We start from the raw sequence: 14,639 nt of genomic DNA, 5'->3' as shown, positions 1-14,639 counted from the left end.
CCAACTTGTATGCTAATTATCCCCGATATCAAAGATGGCGGCCTAGCAGCATTGAAAATCTTCTCCGAATGACTTACTAAATTAAGCATTAGCTGACTTTTTGTTGTTTACAGAAGTGACTAAGTCATTGCAGCGCTGCTCTTCTCATAGAAGAAATGGTGTGAGAATACGAGGAAAGTGTCTTTTGAGGAGGAGCGGGCCACTACTAGCCGAGAGTTCCCCGTTGTCTGGCTGTTTGCGCAGCGGAGCAGCTAACTAGCCTATACCGACAATTTTTAAAATGGCTCCGGTGCAGATTGGGTCAGATGGACCGCTCGTTCCGCTCGGAGGTCCCGTTGTCTCGGGTCCACAGCCACCACCTCCCGGGACCCCAGCTACACAGGGCGTCAAACTAAGCCTGCTTATTGAATTTCTTCTCCAGCGGACTTACCATGAAATTACCCTGCTGGCTGAGCTGTAAGTAACAGTTAGCTTAGCAGGCCCACAGGCGGGCTAATAGGCTAACGCTTGTAAACTTAAGAGAACTTTAGAGCTGTAAAATAAACTCTTGTTGTTTTATTACACTCAAACAATCACTATGAAAATCATACTAATTTGTTATATTAAAGAAAGACTCAATGCATATAAAGTGGTTGCTTTCTTAAGGGACGTGCAAGTAAATAACTTGCTACTACCGCTTCATAATCATTGATCAGAAGTTTACCAGTAAGTACAGTGTTGTTAAATCTACCACCCAAGCTCATCTGTAAAAATCAGTAAAAGCTATTGTTCATATAGTTAGTTTCTTTTAAACAAATAAATATCAGGCTTCCTTTGTTGTTGTGCTGTTTACCCAAAATCAGTTACTTATTTGAGACCCACACTCACATTCCCCTGGTGACATCATATAAGGCAACCCATAGCACGTTGCTGTCATATTTCTTTATTCTTCTTTTTATTTGCATGTTTCCAATACGTCATATTTTTTGCTTTTTTACTCTTAACAAAGTATACAAAGCTTTTAAACGCATTCAAAGCCAGAATATATATACATATAAACATCCATCAGGGGTTGGAGGAGTCAACAGAGTCAAGCAATCAGTCAAAAGGTTTGAGCGATTCTGTGACAAAGTTTGTGGAAAAGGAAGGGCAAAAACACAATGTCATAACTTTTTAGGATAGAAGATGTGTTAGTGCTGTGATTTAAATGTGGCCTTAATTTAAAATCAATGTTTTTATTTTGCAGGCTCCCCCGAAAGACTGATATGGAGCGGTATGTTTGCTCTAATTTATTAAATACAATAATCAAATGCACAACTTTTTTAAGGGACATTTCTTTTAATTTGACTGTCATTTCTTAAACTTCTTTTTCATGAAGGAAAATTGAGATCGTCCAGTTTGCAAGTCGCACCAGGCAGCTGTTTGTGCGTCTCCTGGCCCTGGTTAAGTGGGCAAGCAATGCAGGGAAAGTTGAGAAGTGTGCGGTACGTTGTGTTTAATGAAATCCTCCCGCTGAGCGTTAGGTGGTCTGTCAACAGAAGCACAAGCGTCTAGCTGACCATACCTCTCTGACTTGGCTTGTGTTGTGACAGATGATCTCCAGCTTCCTGGATCAGCAGGCCATCTTGTTTGTGGACACAGCCGACAGACTGGCTTTGCTGGCTCGGGACGCCCTCGTGCACGCTCGCTTGCCCAGCTTCGCCATCCCCTTCGCCATCGACGTCTTGACGACAGGGTCGTACCCACGCCTGCCTACGTGCATACGTGTAAGTCTTAAATCTTGATTTTTCTTTCCCCGTTAAGGCTGGATAAAAAGAAGTTGCAGATTTAGATATTCTGACTTGTCTGTCTAATGTGTCGCTTTATTTATTTATTCTGTCTTTGTTCAGGATAAAATAATACCTCCTGACCCAATCACTAAAACGGAGAAGCAGACCACTTTAAACCAGCTCAATCAGATTCTACGACATCGTCTTGTCACCACTGACCTGCCTCCACAGCTGGCAAATCTCACAGTTGGTAAGCAGTTTGTGTAAAGATCTTGAATTTTAATTACCTACTGTTGATTTATTTATTTTTATTATTATTATTATTTATCTTGCTTATTTGTATATTCTTTAGCTAATGGTCGTGTTAAGTTTCGGGTGGAGGGAGAGTTTGAGGCCACTCTGACAGTAATGGGAGATGATCCCGACATTCCCTGGCGACTCCTGAAGTTGGAAATTCTAGTGGAGGACAAAGAAACTGGAGGTGAAGAAGCTAATTCTGATTATATTTTATGAGTAACGTCCATAGTGTGGCCAAATATGTGATTTCCTCTTTTTTTTTTTTTTTACTTTTACTGCTTACTAACAGACGGACGAGCACTGGTCCACAGTTTGCAGGTGAACTTCATCCACGAGTTGGTCCAGGCTCGACTTTGTGCCGATGAAAAACCCCTCCAGGACATGTACAACTGCCTGCGTATCCTTTAAACGTTTCTGTTTGCTCATTGAGACAAACATTTTCAGGGTGTTTCCTGGTCTGGATGCATGTGGAGAAAGTTTACGAGAGCAGGGGAAAAATACTGGTATTTGCAGAACGTATTTCTTCTTCTATTTTCTAACAGTTCAGTCCATCTTCAATGCCTAGTCCCTGTAGAAAATCGTCCATGAATTTAGAGGAAGCTTTGTGTCTATGCTTTAAAACTGATGCAGTATGTATCGGTTTTAAATGCACTTTGTACATGTCTTTCGTGCAACGGTTCAGGTTTTGTCCAGTTCTGCTCTGACCCTCTGCAGTAGTGTGTGTGTGTATGTGTGTGTTGAAGCATATAGGGTATTGACTGATCAAGCAGACAAGTGTAGAATTCCAATGAGAATACCAGCTGCAGTATTGCATCCTGCCTAGCACCCTTTCATTAATTCTTAAATAACAAATCAGCTTTTTGTTAACGGCAAAGAAAGAGCAGCACTGTTCCTGCAAGCATCGGTCATCTGAGGTGTTTTTTTTGTTGTTTTTTTTTAAAACCACTTAAAGAGATGTGTACTTCCACACCTGTCAGCATGTTTATGAAATACGGCTAAATTACATTTTCTGTCAATTGCATAGCTTCGACGTATATATTTAGCCAGACATTTACGTGCGACAGCAAGGCTTCAGTGAACAAAATCTTGATATTAGTTTCTGTCAATATGCATCTTTCATGCAGAAATAGAAACAACCAGGTATTAGCATTTAACGCAATCGTCAAACTCTCAAAGGCTTAATCAAGCATGCGAGTTGAGCAACCCTGTGCTAATCACAATGCTAATCAGTACATCTCTGCACTGGCTTTCACCCACCCCCACGTCAAAGAGCAGTCTGTGTGAGGCACAAGCAGCCCTTTAACTAATAATCTACATCTTGAAGGATGTGTGCGTGTGCGTGTTTCGAATGTCAATGCCCCGATAAGTCAAATAGTCAACCGTCTACCTTGATCTGTAATTCCGCCCCCCCTCATACCGTGCTTTTCTTTAACTGCACCGTATCCAGATTCCTTTTGCCTGTCGCTGCAGCTCGAGGTCCTCCATTCTCAGACACTGATGCTGATCAGAGAGCGCTGGGGAGACCTGGTGCAGGAGGAAAAATATGTTCCGGCAAAATACCTCACGCTTTCTGTCTGGAAGTAAGGCTTCTACACTTTCAGACGGGGGAAAAAGATGAGGTTTAATGAAGAAACATATAAAAAAAACCCCAAAAAAACCAAATTGTTTTTATTTGTGTCATCTTTACAGCCAACAGGTTTTGGGTCGAAAAACAGGCACAGCATCAGTGCATAAAGTCACAATCAAGATCGATGAATCGGATGGATCTAAGCCATTGCAAATTTCTCATGAGCCTGCTCTCCCTGCCTGTGACTCAAAGTTAATGGAGCGAGCCATGAAGGTGAAATTAAAAATGAAAATGGTTTCTGTTCCTAATGTAATGCAACATTTAGACCATTAGGATTTCCTTTGCATTTAAATCACAGCGTCAGCTAAGTTTTATTTCTCTCTCTCTCTCTCTTTTCTGACTTGTTTAGATTGATCATCTCTCAGTAGAGAAGCTGCTGATTGACAGTGTTCATGCCCGGGCCCATCAGAAGCTGCAGGAACTCAAGGCCATTTTAAAGACCAGCAATCCCAGCGATAACTGTATGTATTTCATCTTTCTTTCTACTTGACAGTCATTAAAACTCAGAGCTTTTCTGTTGTGTTAGTTTTATGCCAGATGTAATAAGACTCCATGTTTTTTTTTTTTGTTTTTTTTTTTTTTTTTCTCTCACATCACTTGAATTTTTACTGAAAAGCATTGGGGATCATAAAGATAGGTTTTTATCTTATTGCAAACCCATACGATTTATTTATTTATTTGTGTTTTTCTTTTGTACATTTCTGTCGTGATACAGACTTGATTTCCATTCATTATTTGCTTAAAATATCTTAAATTTGAGTTGGTGAAACCTGCAGAAACTTTTAACGAGTAGTTTTCCACATTTAACCGGATTGAACTGGATCATTCCCCACCCCCCCTCTTGGTAAATGAAATCACAGCACAGCTTTACCAGAGGTTCTTTCTAAATCTCATATTTTACTAGTCTCAGTCTTGATTTGTCCCAGTATACGATTTCCAGTCATATTTAGTGTTAAATACTTGCTTGTTTTACTGTATTTTTTTCCTCTAGCATTCATTGAGACAGCTTTGCCCACGCTGGTCGTTCCGATACTTGAGCCATGTGGTCGCTCAGAGTGCCTGCACATTTTTGTAGATCTTCATTCTGGCATGTTTCAACCCATGCTCTATGGATTAGGTAAGCAGCAGCACCAAGAGTTAACTCCTCTTTTTTGGGTCCTGTATTTTTTGTGTTTGTTTTGATTAGCCTGACTCTTACACCAGTTCTGCATTGGTGTTGTGTTTTTAAAACAAGCTTTTAGTAACTTATACTTTTTGTGTTTTAACTACAATTTGACTAGTTTAATTTAAAATGTAACTCCTTCTATTGATATTTTTTTCTGTCAACTTTTATCTGATTGTGTTTTAAAGCTTTGGCTGCACATTTATCTATAGTCGTGATTTATTAGCTTTCTTCTTTCTCTCAGCCACAAATCCTGGGTTTGTTCTCTCTACAGATCAGTCCATGCTGGATGACATTGAAAAGACGGTCAATGATGATATGAAGCGCATTCTCTCTTGGCTTCAGCAGCTCAGGTAAGTTCATATAAACTAAATCAATCTTTATTTACTGAATGTGATAAATTACGAACACTGTGCGGGGACTGTGAGGCATTCATTCTTTCTGGTTAGGTTCTGGCTGGGGGAGCAGCGATGCCGACAGTCCGTGAAGCACCTTCCCACCGTTTGCTCCGACATCCTTCACCTCTCCAATTCGGCCACGCACCCAGTCGGCAGCTTGTCCAAGCACAAACTCTTCATCAAGCTCACTCGTCTCCCACAGTACTACATTGTGAGTTTTGTTGGCCAGTTTATTGTTTAAAGACGTGTTCATTCCCATGCATTTATTTATTTTTTTCAAATATTTTCTCTTGTTTCCTTGCCAGGTGGTGGAAATGCTTGAAGTGCCTAGCAGTCCCACAGCATTACAGTACAAATACTCTTTCCTATCAGTTTCTCAGTTGGAGGGAGAGGACGGGCCTATGTGCGCACAACTTTTACAGCTTTTTAAACCCAACCTGGAACATCTTGTCCAGGACCCAACAACAGGGAGAGAGGCTCGACCTGGAACAAAAAGAAAGGTAGTTGTTTATTTTATATCGTGAAGAAATGGATGGGTTTAATGTGAGATTCTGAACTTTGTGTAGAAATGTTATGGGCCCTGTTATCGTTTTTAACAGCTATATGGAAAGTATGGCGCAACTGCAAACCTTCCACGCGCACACTGTCTTCCTTAAGTTACTGTACATGCTTTAAATACACCTTCAACATCGTTCTCCGTCTTCTGCTCTGTAGATTGCTGGAGATCAAGGAGACTCTGAGCCTAAGAAGCCCAAGAGGTCTGGAGAAATGTGTGCTTTCAACAAGGAGCTGGCTCATCTCGTAGCCATGTGCGACACCAACATGCCTTTTATTGGTCTCAGAGCAGAGGTCAGTCAGCGTTTGGTCGTCAGGTGTATATTTCTGGATTCAAGGCTTGTATAATTCCCAACTGATCCCAAATGGTTTTTCTTTCTCTTCTGAGTAGCTTTCCAACATGGCCATTCCAAACGAGGGCGTGCAAGTGGAAGGGGACGGGAGTAGTCATGCAATCCGACTGCTACGGTAAAACAAACCTCCATGTGCTTCCTCCCTCCCTCCCTTGTTCAATGCCAAACTGTTTATGCCTCTTGTTTTCTAGGATTCCCCCTTGTAGAGATGTCGGAGAGGAGACCAGGAGAGCTTTGGAGCGCTCCCTCTTGGACAGCACCATTCGCTTGCAGGGCAGGAATAACCGGACCTGGGTGGCCGAGCTGGTCCTGGCCAACTGTCCGCTCAGCAGCACAAACAGCAAGGAACAAGGTGCTTTTTTTTTTTTTTTTTTTTTACCAAATGCACATAATTTCTTCCACTGAAAATAATTATTTTAGCATCTTTTTATTCAGAATAATGTATTATGATACCTCAGTATTTTTGTCATTAGTCTTTATAGAAAAAATTTTTCCTCTGTTTGCATTCTGACCCGTGTTCTCACTGAGTTTCCCTTTTCTACCAGCCTCCACTCGCCACGTGTATTTGACCTATGAGAACCCTCTGTCAGAGCCTGTGGGCGGGAGGAAGGTGGTGGAGATGTTCCTGAACGACTGGAAGGCCATCAGTCAGCTCTACCAGTGTGTTCTGAACTTTTCTTGCACACTGCCAGGTGGGTGCATGTTGACCTGAAAAAAAAAGTCTTCACATTTGCCAATGATCCGATTACAGAAATTAGCGAGGCTCTTACACAGACTGGGAACATTTAGGATTTTAATTAAGTGATTTCCAGGTGTGGAGAAATATAAAAAATGTACAAACTAGAGCTGAAGTGATTGATAGGATTAATGGTGATTAATAAAATAATCAAATGTCCTTGTCAAATGGCGTTTTGACTAAAAATCTGGATCTTTTTTCAAATTCCAATCTTTTTTTTTCAAAATCTTTCTCTTTCTTACTGTTTATTCAATGTCACATGCTGTAAAGNACTTTGAAATGCCTTGCTGCTGAGATGTGCTATGCAAATAAAATGTGATTGATTGATTGAATCAACAAGTTTAGTAATTGATTAGCCATTAACTGGAGTACAGACTCAAAAAGGCCATTTGCTGAAAAACCAACATATTTAGAGCACTAATTAAGCCAATATGACATGTATACATTTTGCATTTAAGATAAAAACACCTTTGTCTTTAAACATGTTTTAGCCAAATCTCTTCAAGTGTCAGTTTTAGCTTCACATGGTTCAAATTCACTAAAGGAATGCTAAGTTATCGCCTTTTAGGCAGTAACATGTTTTTCTTATTTAAAAAAGGAACTGGGATATTTCTTTTATATTTTAATATATTTCCAACATTTTATACAATTGCCTTAAGTGGTTAAATGAAAAATCTGTAGAATGTGCTAAAGTTCTCATGGATGCATCAGTCCATCTTTATGTCTATTTTTCCATGTATTCTTTTATTAAAGTGGACCTTTGTATAAACATCTGTAGACAATTCAGAGTGAAATCTGGTACTCATGTTTTAACAGTTGTTCAAGAAATTGGACTTTGGAATTTTGTATCTTGAAAAATCTGACATTTAGAACACCATGTAGGAATCCTGGAGTCTGGGTCCTACTTTTTCTGCATAGGAAAAACCCACCTGAATTTATAAGTATTGTTTCTGCCGTGTAACGCGGTGATTTCTTCACTCCAGAAATGCCGCCCTACCTGAGCCAATTCTCGGAGGTCCGGCTGTATAACTACCGCAAGCTGGTGCTGTGCTACGGCACCACCAAAGGCAGCTCCGTCACCATCCAGTGGAACTCCAACACGCAGCGCTTCCACCTCGCCCTGGGCACCGTGGGGCCCAACTCGGGCTGCTCCAACTGCCACAACATCATCCTCCACCAGCTGCAGGAGATGTTCAACAAGAACCCAAACGTGATGCAGCTGCTGCAGGTACACGGTCAAAACTCTTAAAACGGTACTCGTAGAAAGCGCATTCAAGTGGCTTGCTTCGGTGTGCTGAACTTTCTGATAAATCAATGGATGTGAAAAACAAGTTAGATGATCTTTGAACCGCAGGAGTGTTGCATTCAATTAGCATTTATCAGTGCCTCCAGGATGTTGAGATGGTTTCTTGTGATTGCGGAGGTCAAAAGTTGCTGATTATGTGGCACTTTTTTCAAAACGTAGCTGTGAAAGTTGCAGTTTAAGCTTTATTTTTTACAAAAATGTTCACGTAACCTTCCCAAAAAAGACAAGATTTTAATATGCAAAGTGCAAATAATACTGTCAAATAAAATCATGTCCTGAGGAGTTGTCAGAGTGCAAAAGAATATTTCTGTATTGGTCATTCAAATTAATATGAGCTGTTTACACTGTGTAAACAAATCCTATTGAACAGAAATAGGACTGCAGAAAAAAAAAGTTATCATTTAGCGTAGTGCTTTGGTGACGAGGGTTAAATGGATTTTCCAAAATTCAGCCAAGTTGCACTGATTGGTCATAAAAATCTCAACTTCCTGGAGGGACTGATTTACCGAGCTGTGATTAGAAATTAAAAGCATGAAGTTATTTCAGTATCAGTATTATTGAACAAACTGCACAGAGCTACAAAATTATTTTTCCTAAGTCCTTTTTTGTGACTTTCCAGGTGCTCTATGACACACAAGCTCCTCTCAATGCAATCAACAAGCTACCAACAGTGCCCATGCTGGGCCTCACCCAGCGCACCAACACTGCCTACCAGTGTTTCTCCATCCTCCCCCAGTCCCCCACGCACATCCGCCTAGCGTTCCGCAACATGTACTGCATCGACATCTACTGCCGCAGCCGAGGAGTGGTGGCCATTCGAGACGGAGCCTACAGCCTGTTTGACAACACTAAGATTGTGGAAGGGTTTTACCCCGCTCCAGGACTCAAGGTAAACAGGAGGAAGAGAGTTAAAGAGAACAAACTCACACTTTTTTTCAACTATGAAAGAGAAGATGCTTGGTTTAAAAAAAAAAAAAAAAAAAAAAAAAATTTTAAATAAAATTTTAATAAGTTTATTAGATTTTGTCTTTGATTATTATTTTTTTTATTACTCACAAAATGCTAAGTGTGAAGGAGAGCTAACAAACTGCACATTAACCTGAGCACTGCCGCAGCATAGTGAAACACGGTGTTGGCAGTATCATGCTCTGGGAATGCATATCTTCTTTAGTGTTTCCAGGATGTCTGTGCATTTCTTGGAAAGTCTTAAATAATTAAATGCAGCTAAAATTAAGGCCTTAAAATGTCTTAAATTCGTTTAAAAATGTGAATATGTTATTACCAGGTCTTAAGGTTTGTCTCAACAGAACTATTTCATCTCATACATTATATATATGTTTATGAGGTGTGTATATATATATATATATATATATATATATAATTTTTTTTTTTTTCCTCTCGAGGGACTTCTCTGTCTGGCAAAAATTTGAGTCACTCAGCTATATTCTCTTCTGTGACTTGAGAGGGTTGAGGCTACCTCTCGCTAGCTGCTAATGTACCTTTAGCTAGCTTTTTCTTGCTTATTTATTGTGTGAGAGATGGGTAAGTTTGTACATTACTGTGAAGCTTAAGGCCATAAATTCATTTCATAATAGTCTTAAATTTGAGTTAGTAAAACCTGCAGAGACCCTGGTTCCATTCAATAAACTCAGGTATTACTTTCTTTCCACTTCATAACTTTTTACTTCTTTGTGTTGCATAAAGTCGGAATAAACATGTTGGTGCAAAATTAGCAACACTGAAGTGGTGCCATTAGTTTTGCTGGACACTAAAAATAACCCCAAAAAAACCAGTGATGTGATTCAGTTTTTCCACATCAAACATTTCTCTCCTCCTTCAGACATTCCTTAACATGTTTGTGGACAGCAGCCAAGACGCCCGCAGACGTTCCGTCAACGAAGACGACAACCCTCCCTCCCCTGTGGGCGTCGACGTAATGGACAGCCTGATGAACCAGCTGCAGGCTCAGCAGCAGCCCCAGACCATGAGAGGTGGCGCCGGAGGCGTATACCCGCCTCTTACGTCGCCGCCACCGAACTATCTCGCCAACGTTACTCCGTCGCCCTCCATGATGCCCACACAGTCGCCAGGTAACGGTACATCGTAATTCCCTCTCATACTTGTGAGTGTGGAGGTCTCGTTCCGTTTGTGTCGTCTCATCTCATCTCATTCAGACATCTTGTTCTAAATGATGAATTTTTAGTTTGACTCTCATGTCGTCATGGTCACCGACATATTTGTTACCGGAGCAAATCATCTGAGAGCTTCTGCTGCCACGTGTGCCCTTTTTAGTTGATGAAACTACAAGACCATTTGTGTTTCTCATGCAACATGTGCTCACAGAAAAAAAAAGCATGTGTTCAGCCATGTTCCCTCCCTCCATTGGTCTCCATCTCAGCCCTCTTGCCAGACGCTACGGCCTCTCCGTCCAGCTTTAGCTTGTATGCTCACGAGTGATTGCGGGTGTGTGTGAGAGGAGCAGAGTCTTATGAGCCATTTGACGCATGTGTGTGTGTATGTGTGTGTGTATATATGCAGGGAACATCCATGCCTCTGGCTCCCCTAGCGGAGCTTTGAGGGCGCCCTCTCCTTTTGGCCCCACCCCGTCTCCGTCGTCCCTGGGCATAGCCATGGGCCAGACCAGCTTTGCCAGTCCCCACGGTAAGCAGCAGGGAGGGCCGTAAATGCTGGTCCCTGCTGGGCGAGGGGCTTGAACAGGCCGAAGCGAACATGACCGAGCCTTTTGTGCGCTGCAAACATTTAAGACTTGTAAAGCCAGGGCACGCAGTGGTGTGTTTATGACTGTGATTGTTATGTTTAGTGACTGATTATTGGCTCTCTTCTATCTAGGTCCTCTGGACCCCAGCTCTCCTTACACCATGGTGTCTCCCAGCCACAGGGGCCAGTGGCCAGGCTCACCCCAGGTTTCAGGGCCTTCTCCTGGGGCCAGAATCCCCGGCATGTCCCCCGGTAATCCTTCGCTGCACTCGCCTATTCCCGACCCCAACTCTCCACGTGCTGGGAGCGGTAAGTACCGCTTTCTCATTACTAATACTAACTCTATTAGGGCTGCATAATATATCTTAAATGCACAACTTTTGCAATATTAGTCTGTGCAGTGATGCATATTTAAAGGACTAGTGCAATGTTTGTTGGTTATAATATTCACACGTTTCATGCTAAAAATACTCTCAGCCTCACTGCAGGAAATACCCACACATAAAGAGGATGATGCCAGAGATGATAAAATCATAGAGCGTTGGCAGCAGCATCATGACATTTGAGGGAGAAATGAGTGAGGACTCTGTATTTATTGCAAATGAAATTGCCATCAAAGTATTTTAAAGTAAACACCACCATGACGTATTTTCTAATGTCGTGAGGAACAAAATTTAATGGCCAGTTATCAATTTTAAGTTTTTGCAAAGTTCTGATCTGCAAATAGCAGGTTTTTCCGATTCTTTTTTTTTTTATTATATGAACTATAAGTTCATTGCCTTCCCTGTGTGTGACAGACCTAATATTGTCTGACACAGGGGGAAAAAAATCCTTAATAAACAGACTGAAGGATGAGCAGTGCAACATCCTTCAGTACAACAGAACTGTCACTTGGATCAGATTTAAGTATATTCAATTCTGTGTTTTTCTGCCTTTTCAAAATCCCCTGTTTTTTTTTTTTCTATCTTTGCCTTAGGTTCCCAAGTCATGCCTACCAGTATGCCTCCTCCCCGAAAGCTACCTCAGCGCCCCTGGGCTGCATCCATCCCCACCATCCTCTCCCACAACGCCTTACACGTGCTCCTGCTCCCCTCACCTACCCCCTGCATGGTACCCGGCCTGGCAGGAAGCTATCTCTGCTCGCCACTGGAGCGCTTTCTGGGTTCCGTTATCATGAGGCGACACCTACAGAGGATCATCCAGCAGGAGGCGACGGTGAGTGTCTCGTCAGTAATCGGTTGTTTGCTTCTTGCGTTTAATTTGAGTGTTTTCAGTGCAATCACCTGCCGTGTCGCATCTGCTCCAGCTATCGATCGTGAACTCCAACGAGCCAGGCGTGATCATGTTCAAGACGGACGTCCTGAAGTGCCGAGTGGCTCTCAATCCAAAGAACTATCAGACTCTGCAACTCAAAGTTACCCCAGAAAACGCAGGGCCCTGGTCCCAGGAGGAGCTTCAGGTGCTGGAGAGGTTCTTCGAGACCCGGGTAAGTGAAAACGCCAGTCAACACCTAAAATGACACACCTCCACTTTGTTTTATCCCAACAATCCTTCTTCCTTTAACTTTCTCTTGTCAGGTCGCTGGTCCTCCCTTTAAATTCAACACTCTGAGTGCCTTCACGAAACTGCTCGGGGCTCCCACTAATGTTCTTAGAGACTGTGTGCGCATCATGAAGCTTGAGCTGGTGTGTAGCTTTCACTTCTGCTTTAAAGGCTTTTTTTTTGTTGTCTTATTAGTGAATTCTTTACTGTAAAAGATGTAAATATCTCAATTTCCAGTCAGCATTTTTATTAGCTATACGAAGATTCCAAAACGGCTTTCAAAACCCATTTTCTGCCCTTACCGTCACATTAGAGCTTTATTAATTTCTGCTTGAAGCAGAAGCGAAGTCACACTGTGTGAGTTGTGACCAATTTATGTCTAATAATTTGGAAAAATTTGGCATTTCAAGTTTCCTACTAGCCATTCTTCGGTCAGGAATGCTCTCACCGAAAATCATCCAGCTCCAACCAACACACGTTTTTTTCTGTGCATCTCTAGTTGGGCTTGACTAAAATATTTCTCTCGCCAGTTCCCTGACCAGGCTGGACAGCTCAAGTGGAATGTCCAGTTCTGTCTCACCATCCCTCCCAGTGCGCCCCCCATCGCTCCTCCTGGGACCATCGCTGTGGTGCTCAAGGCCAAAATGCTTTTTTTTGTAAGTTGCACCATCTCTCCTACCTCAGTAGTACATTGCAGACCTCTAAATATTTGCAGGAGCCTGACTGTGTGTGTGCGTTTGGTCATTTTCATCTCACAGCTGCAGCTCACCCAGCGCATCCCGGTGCCCCAGGACCCCGTGAGCATCATTGTTCCCATCGTGTACGACATGGCCACGGGCCTCACTCAGCAGGCCGATATTCCCAGGCAGCACAGCTCCTCTGGAGCCGCAGCGCTTCTGGTCTCTAATATCCTAAAGAGGTTCAACGAGCTGCACCCTTCCAGGCAGGGTAAGACTCCATAACAAGCTCCCCCGTAATCTAAATATCGACTCCGATTCTGACTTTACGGGAGTCGACCTTTCTAACGCTCGTGTCTTTCAGGTGAGTGCACCATATTTGCATCCGTTCAAGAGCTGATGACCAGCCTGACGCTTCCCCCCAGCACTCGACAGTAACCCTTTCAGACTTTTTATCCTGAAACCGAACTGGAGTCGCCTGCGATTGAAGTCAAGAGCTGACGTGACAAAAAAAAAAAAAGAAGAGGAAAAGCGGTCGTCTGAATCCAGCATGCCATCTCTCTTCGGCTGAAAACTTTGACTTGGAATGAAATCAGTGCTGAATGCAAAGGAAACAAAATATAAATGTGTTATTTTTGTCCTCCAGGCACTTGTAAGCAAAATTATCTATTGAAAATTAAGATTGTTTACAAAAATATGTATATTGATGTAAATTTTGCTTGTCAGAAAGAGAATCAGGTGAGAGTTTTTGCGAGATTTCTTTTTCTTATGTCTATTATTATAGTTTTCAGGGGATAGATTCCTTAGCACACTATTTAATGATCTTCTTGCCTTTTGTTTTGTCAGTATCTGCTTTTCTTTTTTTATTTGAATTTTTCATTTTCTATACTCTAAAACTGTGATAAACTTTATAAGCCAGTTGTATTTTACTAAGAACCATTCTGAGTCCTGATTGAAGGATTTGGAGACATGCTGTCTGACTTTGCTATTTAATAAACAAAGCCCCGTGTTGGTTTGTGCTTTAAGGATCTTCCATTCAGCGATGACTGTTGAAGTGCTCACTCTCCTCAGAGCTGACTTTTTAGAAAAAAATATTCCCTCTCAATGCCTCACTAGAGAGGAAGCTCATTTCAGCAGGGATCTCCTTCTTTTGGTGTGTTTCTCTTCAACGTAGATGAGGTTGGATTGTAATTGGGGGAATTAGTCCATAATAAAAACATAAATTGGTCTAATGACACTTTTAAACATTACAAATGATTATCTGCTTTTCATACAATAATTTAAGAAAACTGAGCATAGTTGTAGGTTTTTTAAGTCTGTGGTAAATATTTTATGTTTAAGTTAATTATCTGTAAAATATCAATGCACTTATTTTCCATTACAAAAAATATACATAGGTTTTGATGTATGGATTTCCTATTTCTGCCTCCTGTGAAGGAAAAAAAAAAAAGTAAAATCACAGATAAATCACATAGTACCATCACCAGGATATATCATGGTTCCCCAAATGAACACTGACT

At 41.7% G+C, this 14,639-nt stretch overlaps 1 protein-coding gene across 3 annotated transcripts; it reads left to right on the top strand.

Annotated features, from left to right (window-relative positions):
- Positions 1–25: 25 nt before the first annotated feature.
- On the top strand, positions 26–14,144 carry med14 (mediator complex subunit 14). 3 transcript variants are annotated; one of them, XM_015059624.1, is made up of 29 exons: positions 26–456; positions 1,226–1,252; positions 1,358–1,463; positions 1,572–1,745; positions 1,869–1,998; positions 2,101–2,229; positions 2,335–2,442; positions 3,493–3,625; positions 3,735–3,885; positions 4,022–4,133; positions 4,664–4,789; positions 5,109–5,187; positions 5,284–5,443; positions 5,538–5,732; positions 5,947–6,081; positions 6,179–6,255; positions 6,332–6,492; positions 6,686–6,832; positions 7,860–8,104; positions 8,802–9,071; positions 10,023–10,272; positions 10,721–10,843; positions 11,033–11,209; positions 11,877–12,115; positions 12,207–12,386; positions 12,478–12,585; positions 12,973–13,098; positions 13,201–13,390; positions 13,484–14,144. In XM_015059624.1, the coding sequence occupies exons 1-29, from the start codon at positions 281–283 to the stop codon at positions 13,555–13,557; spliced, it is 4,308 nt and encodes a 1,435-aa protein (XP_014915110.1). In that variant the 5' UTR covers positions 26–280; the 3' UTR covers positions 13,558–14,144. The 3 variants fall into 3 exon arrangements, with proteins under 3 accessions (XP_014915110.1, XP_014915111.1, XP_014915112.1); XM_015059625.1 differs by having other exon boundaries at positions 12,973–13,105; XM_015059626.1 differs by lacking the exon at positions 10,721–10,843 and having other exon boundaries at positions 27–456.
- The last annotated feature ends 495 nt before the right edge of the window (positions 14,145–14,639 follow it).

Source organism: Poecilia latipinna, unplaced genomic scaffold, assembly GCF_001443285.1.
Source record: "Poecilia latipinna isolate Pla-1442-1.1 unplaced genomic scaffold, P_latipinna-1.0 Scaffold1643, whole genome shotgun sequence".
NCBI classification, from domain to species: Eukaryota; Metazoa; Chordata; class Actinopteri; order Cyprinodontiformes; family Poeciliidae; genus Poecilia; species Poecilia latipinna.
The sequence above is the reverse complement of the archived record's forward strand: the minus strand, read 5'-3'. Positions and strand labels throughout refer to the sequence as shown.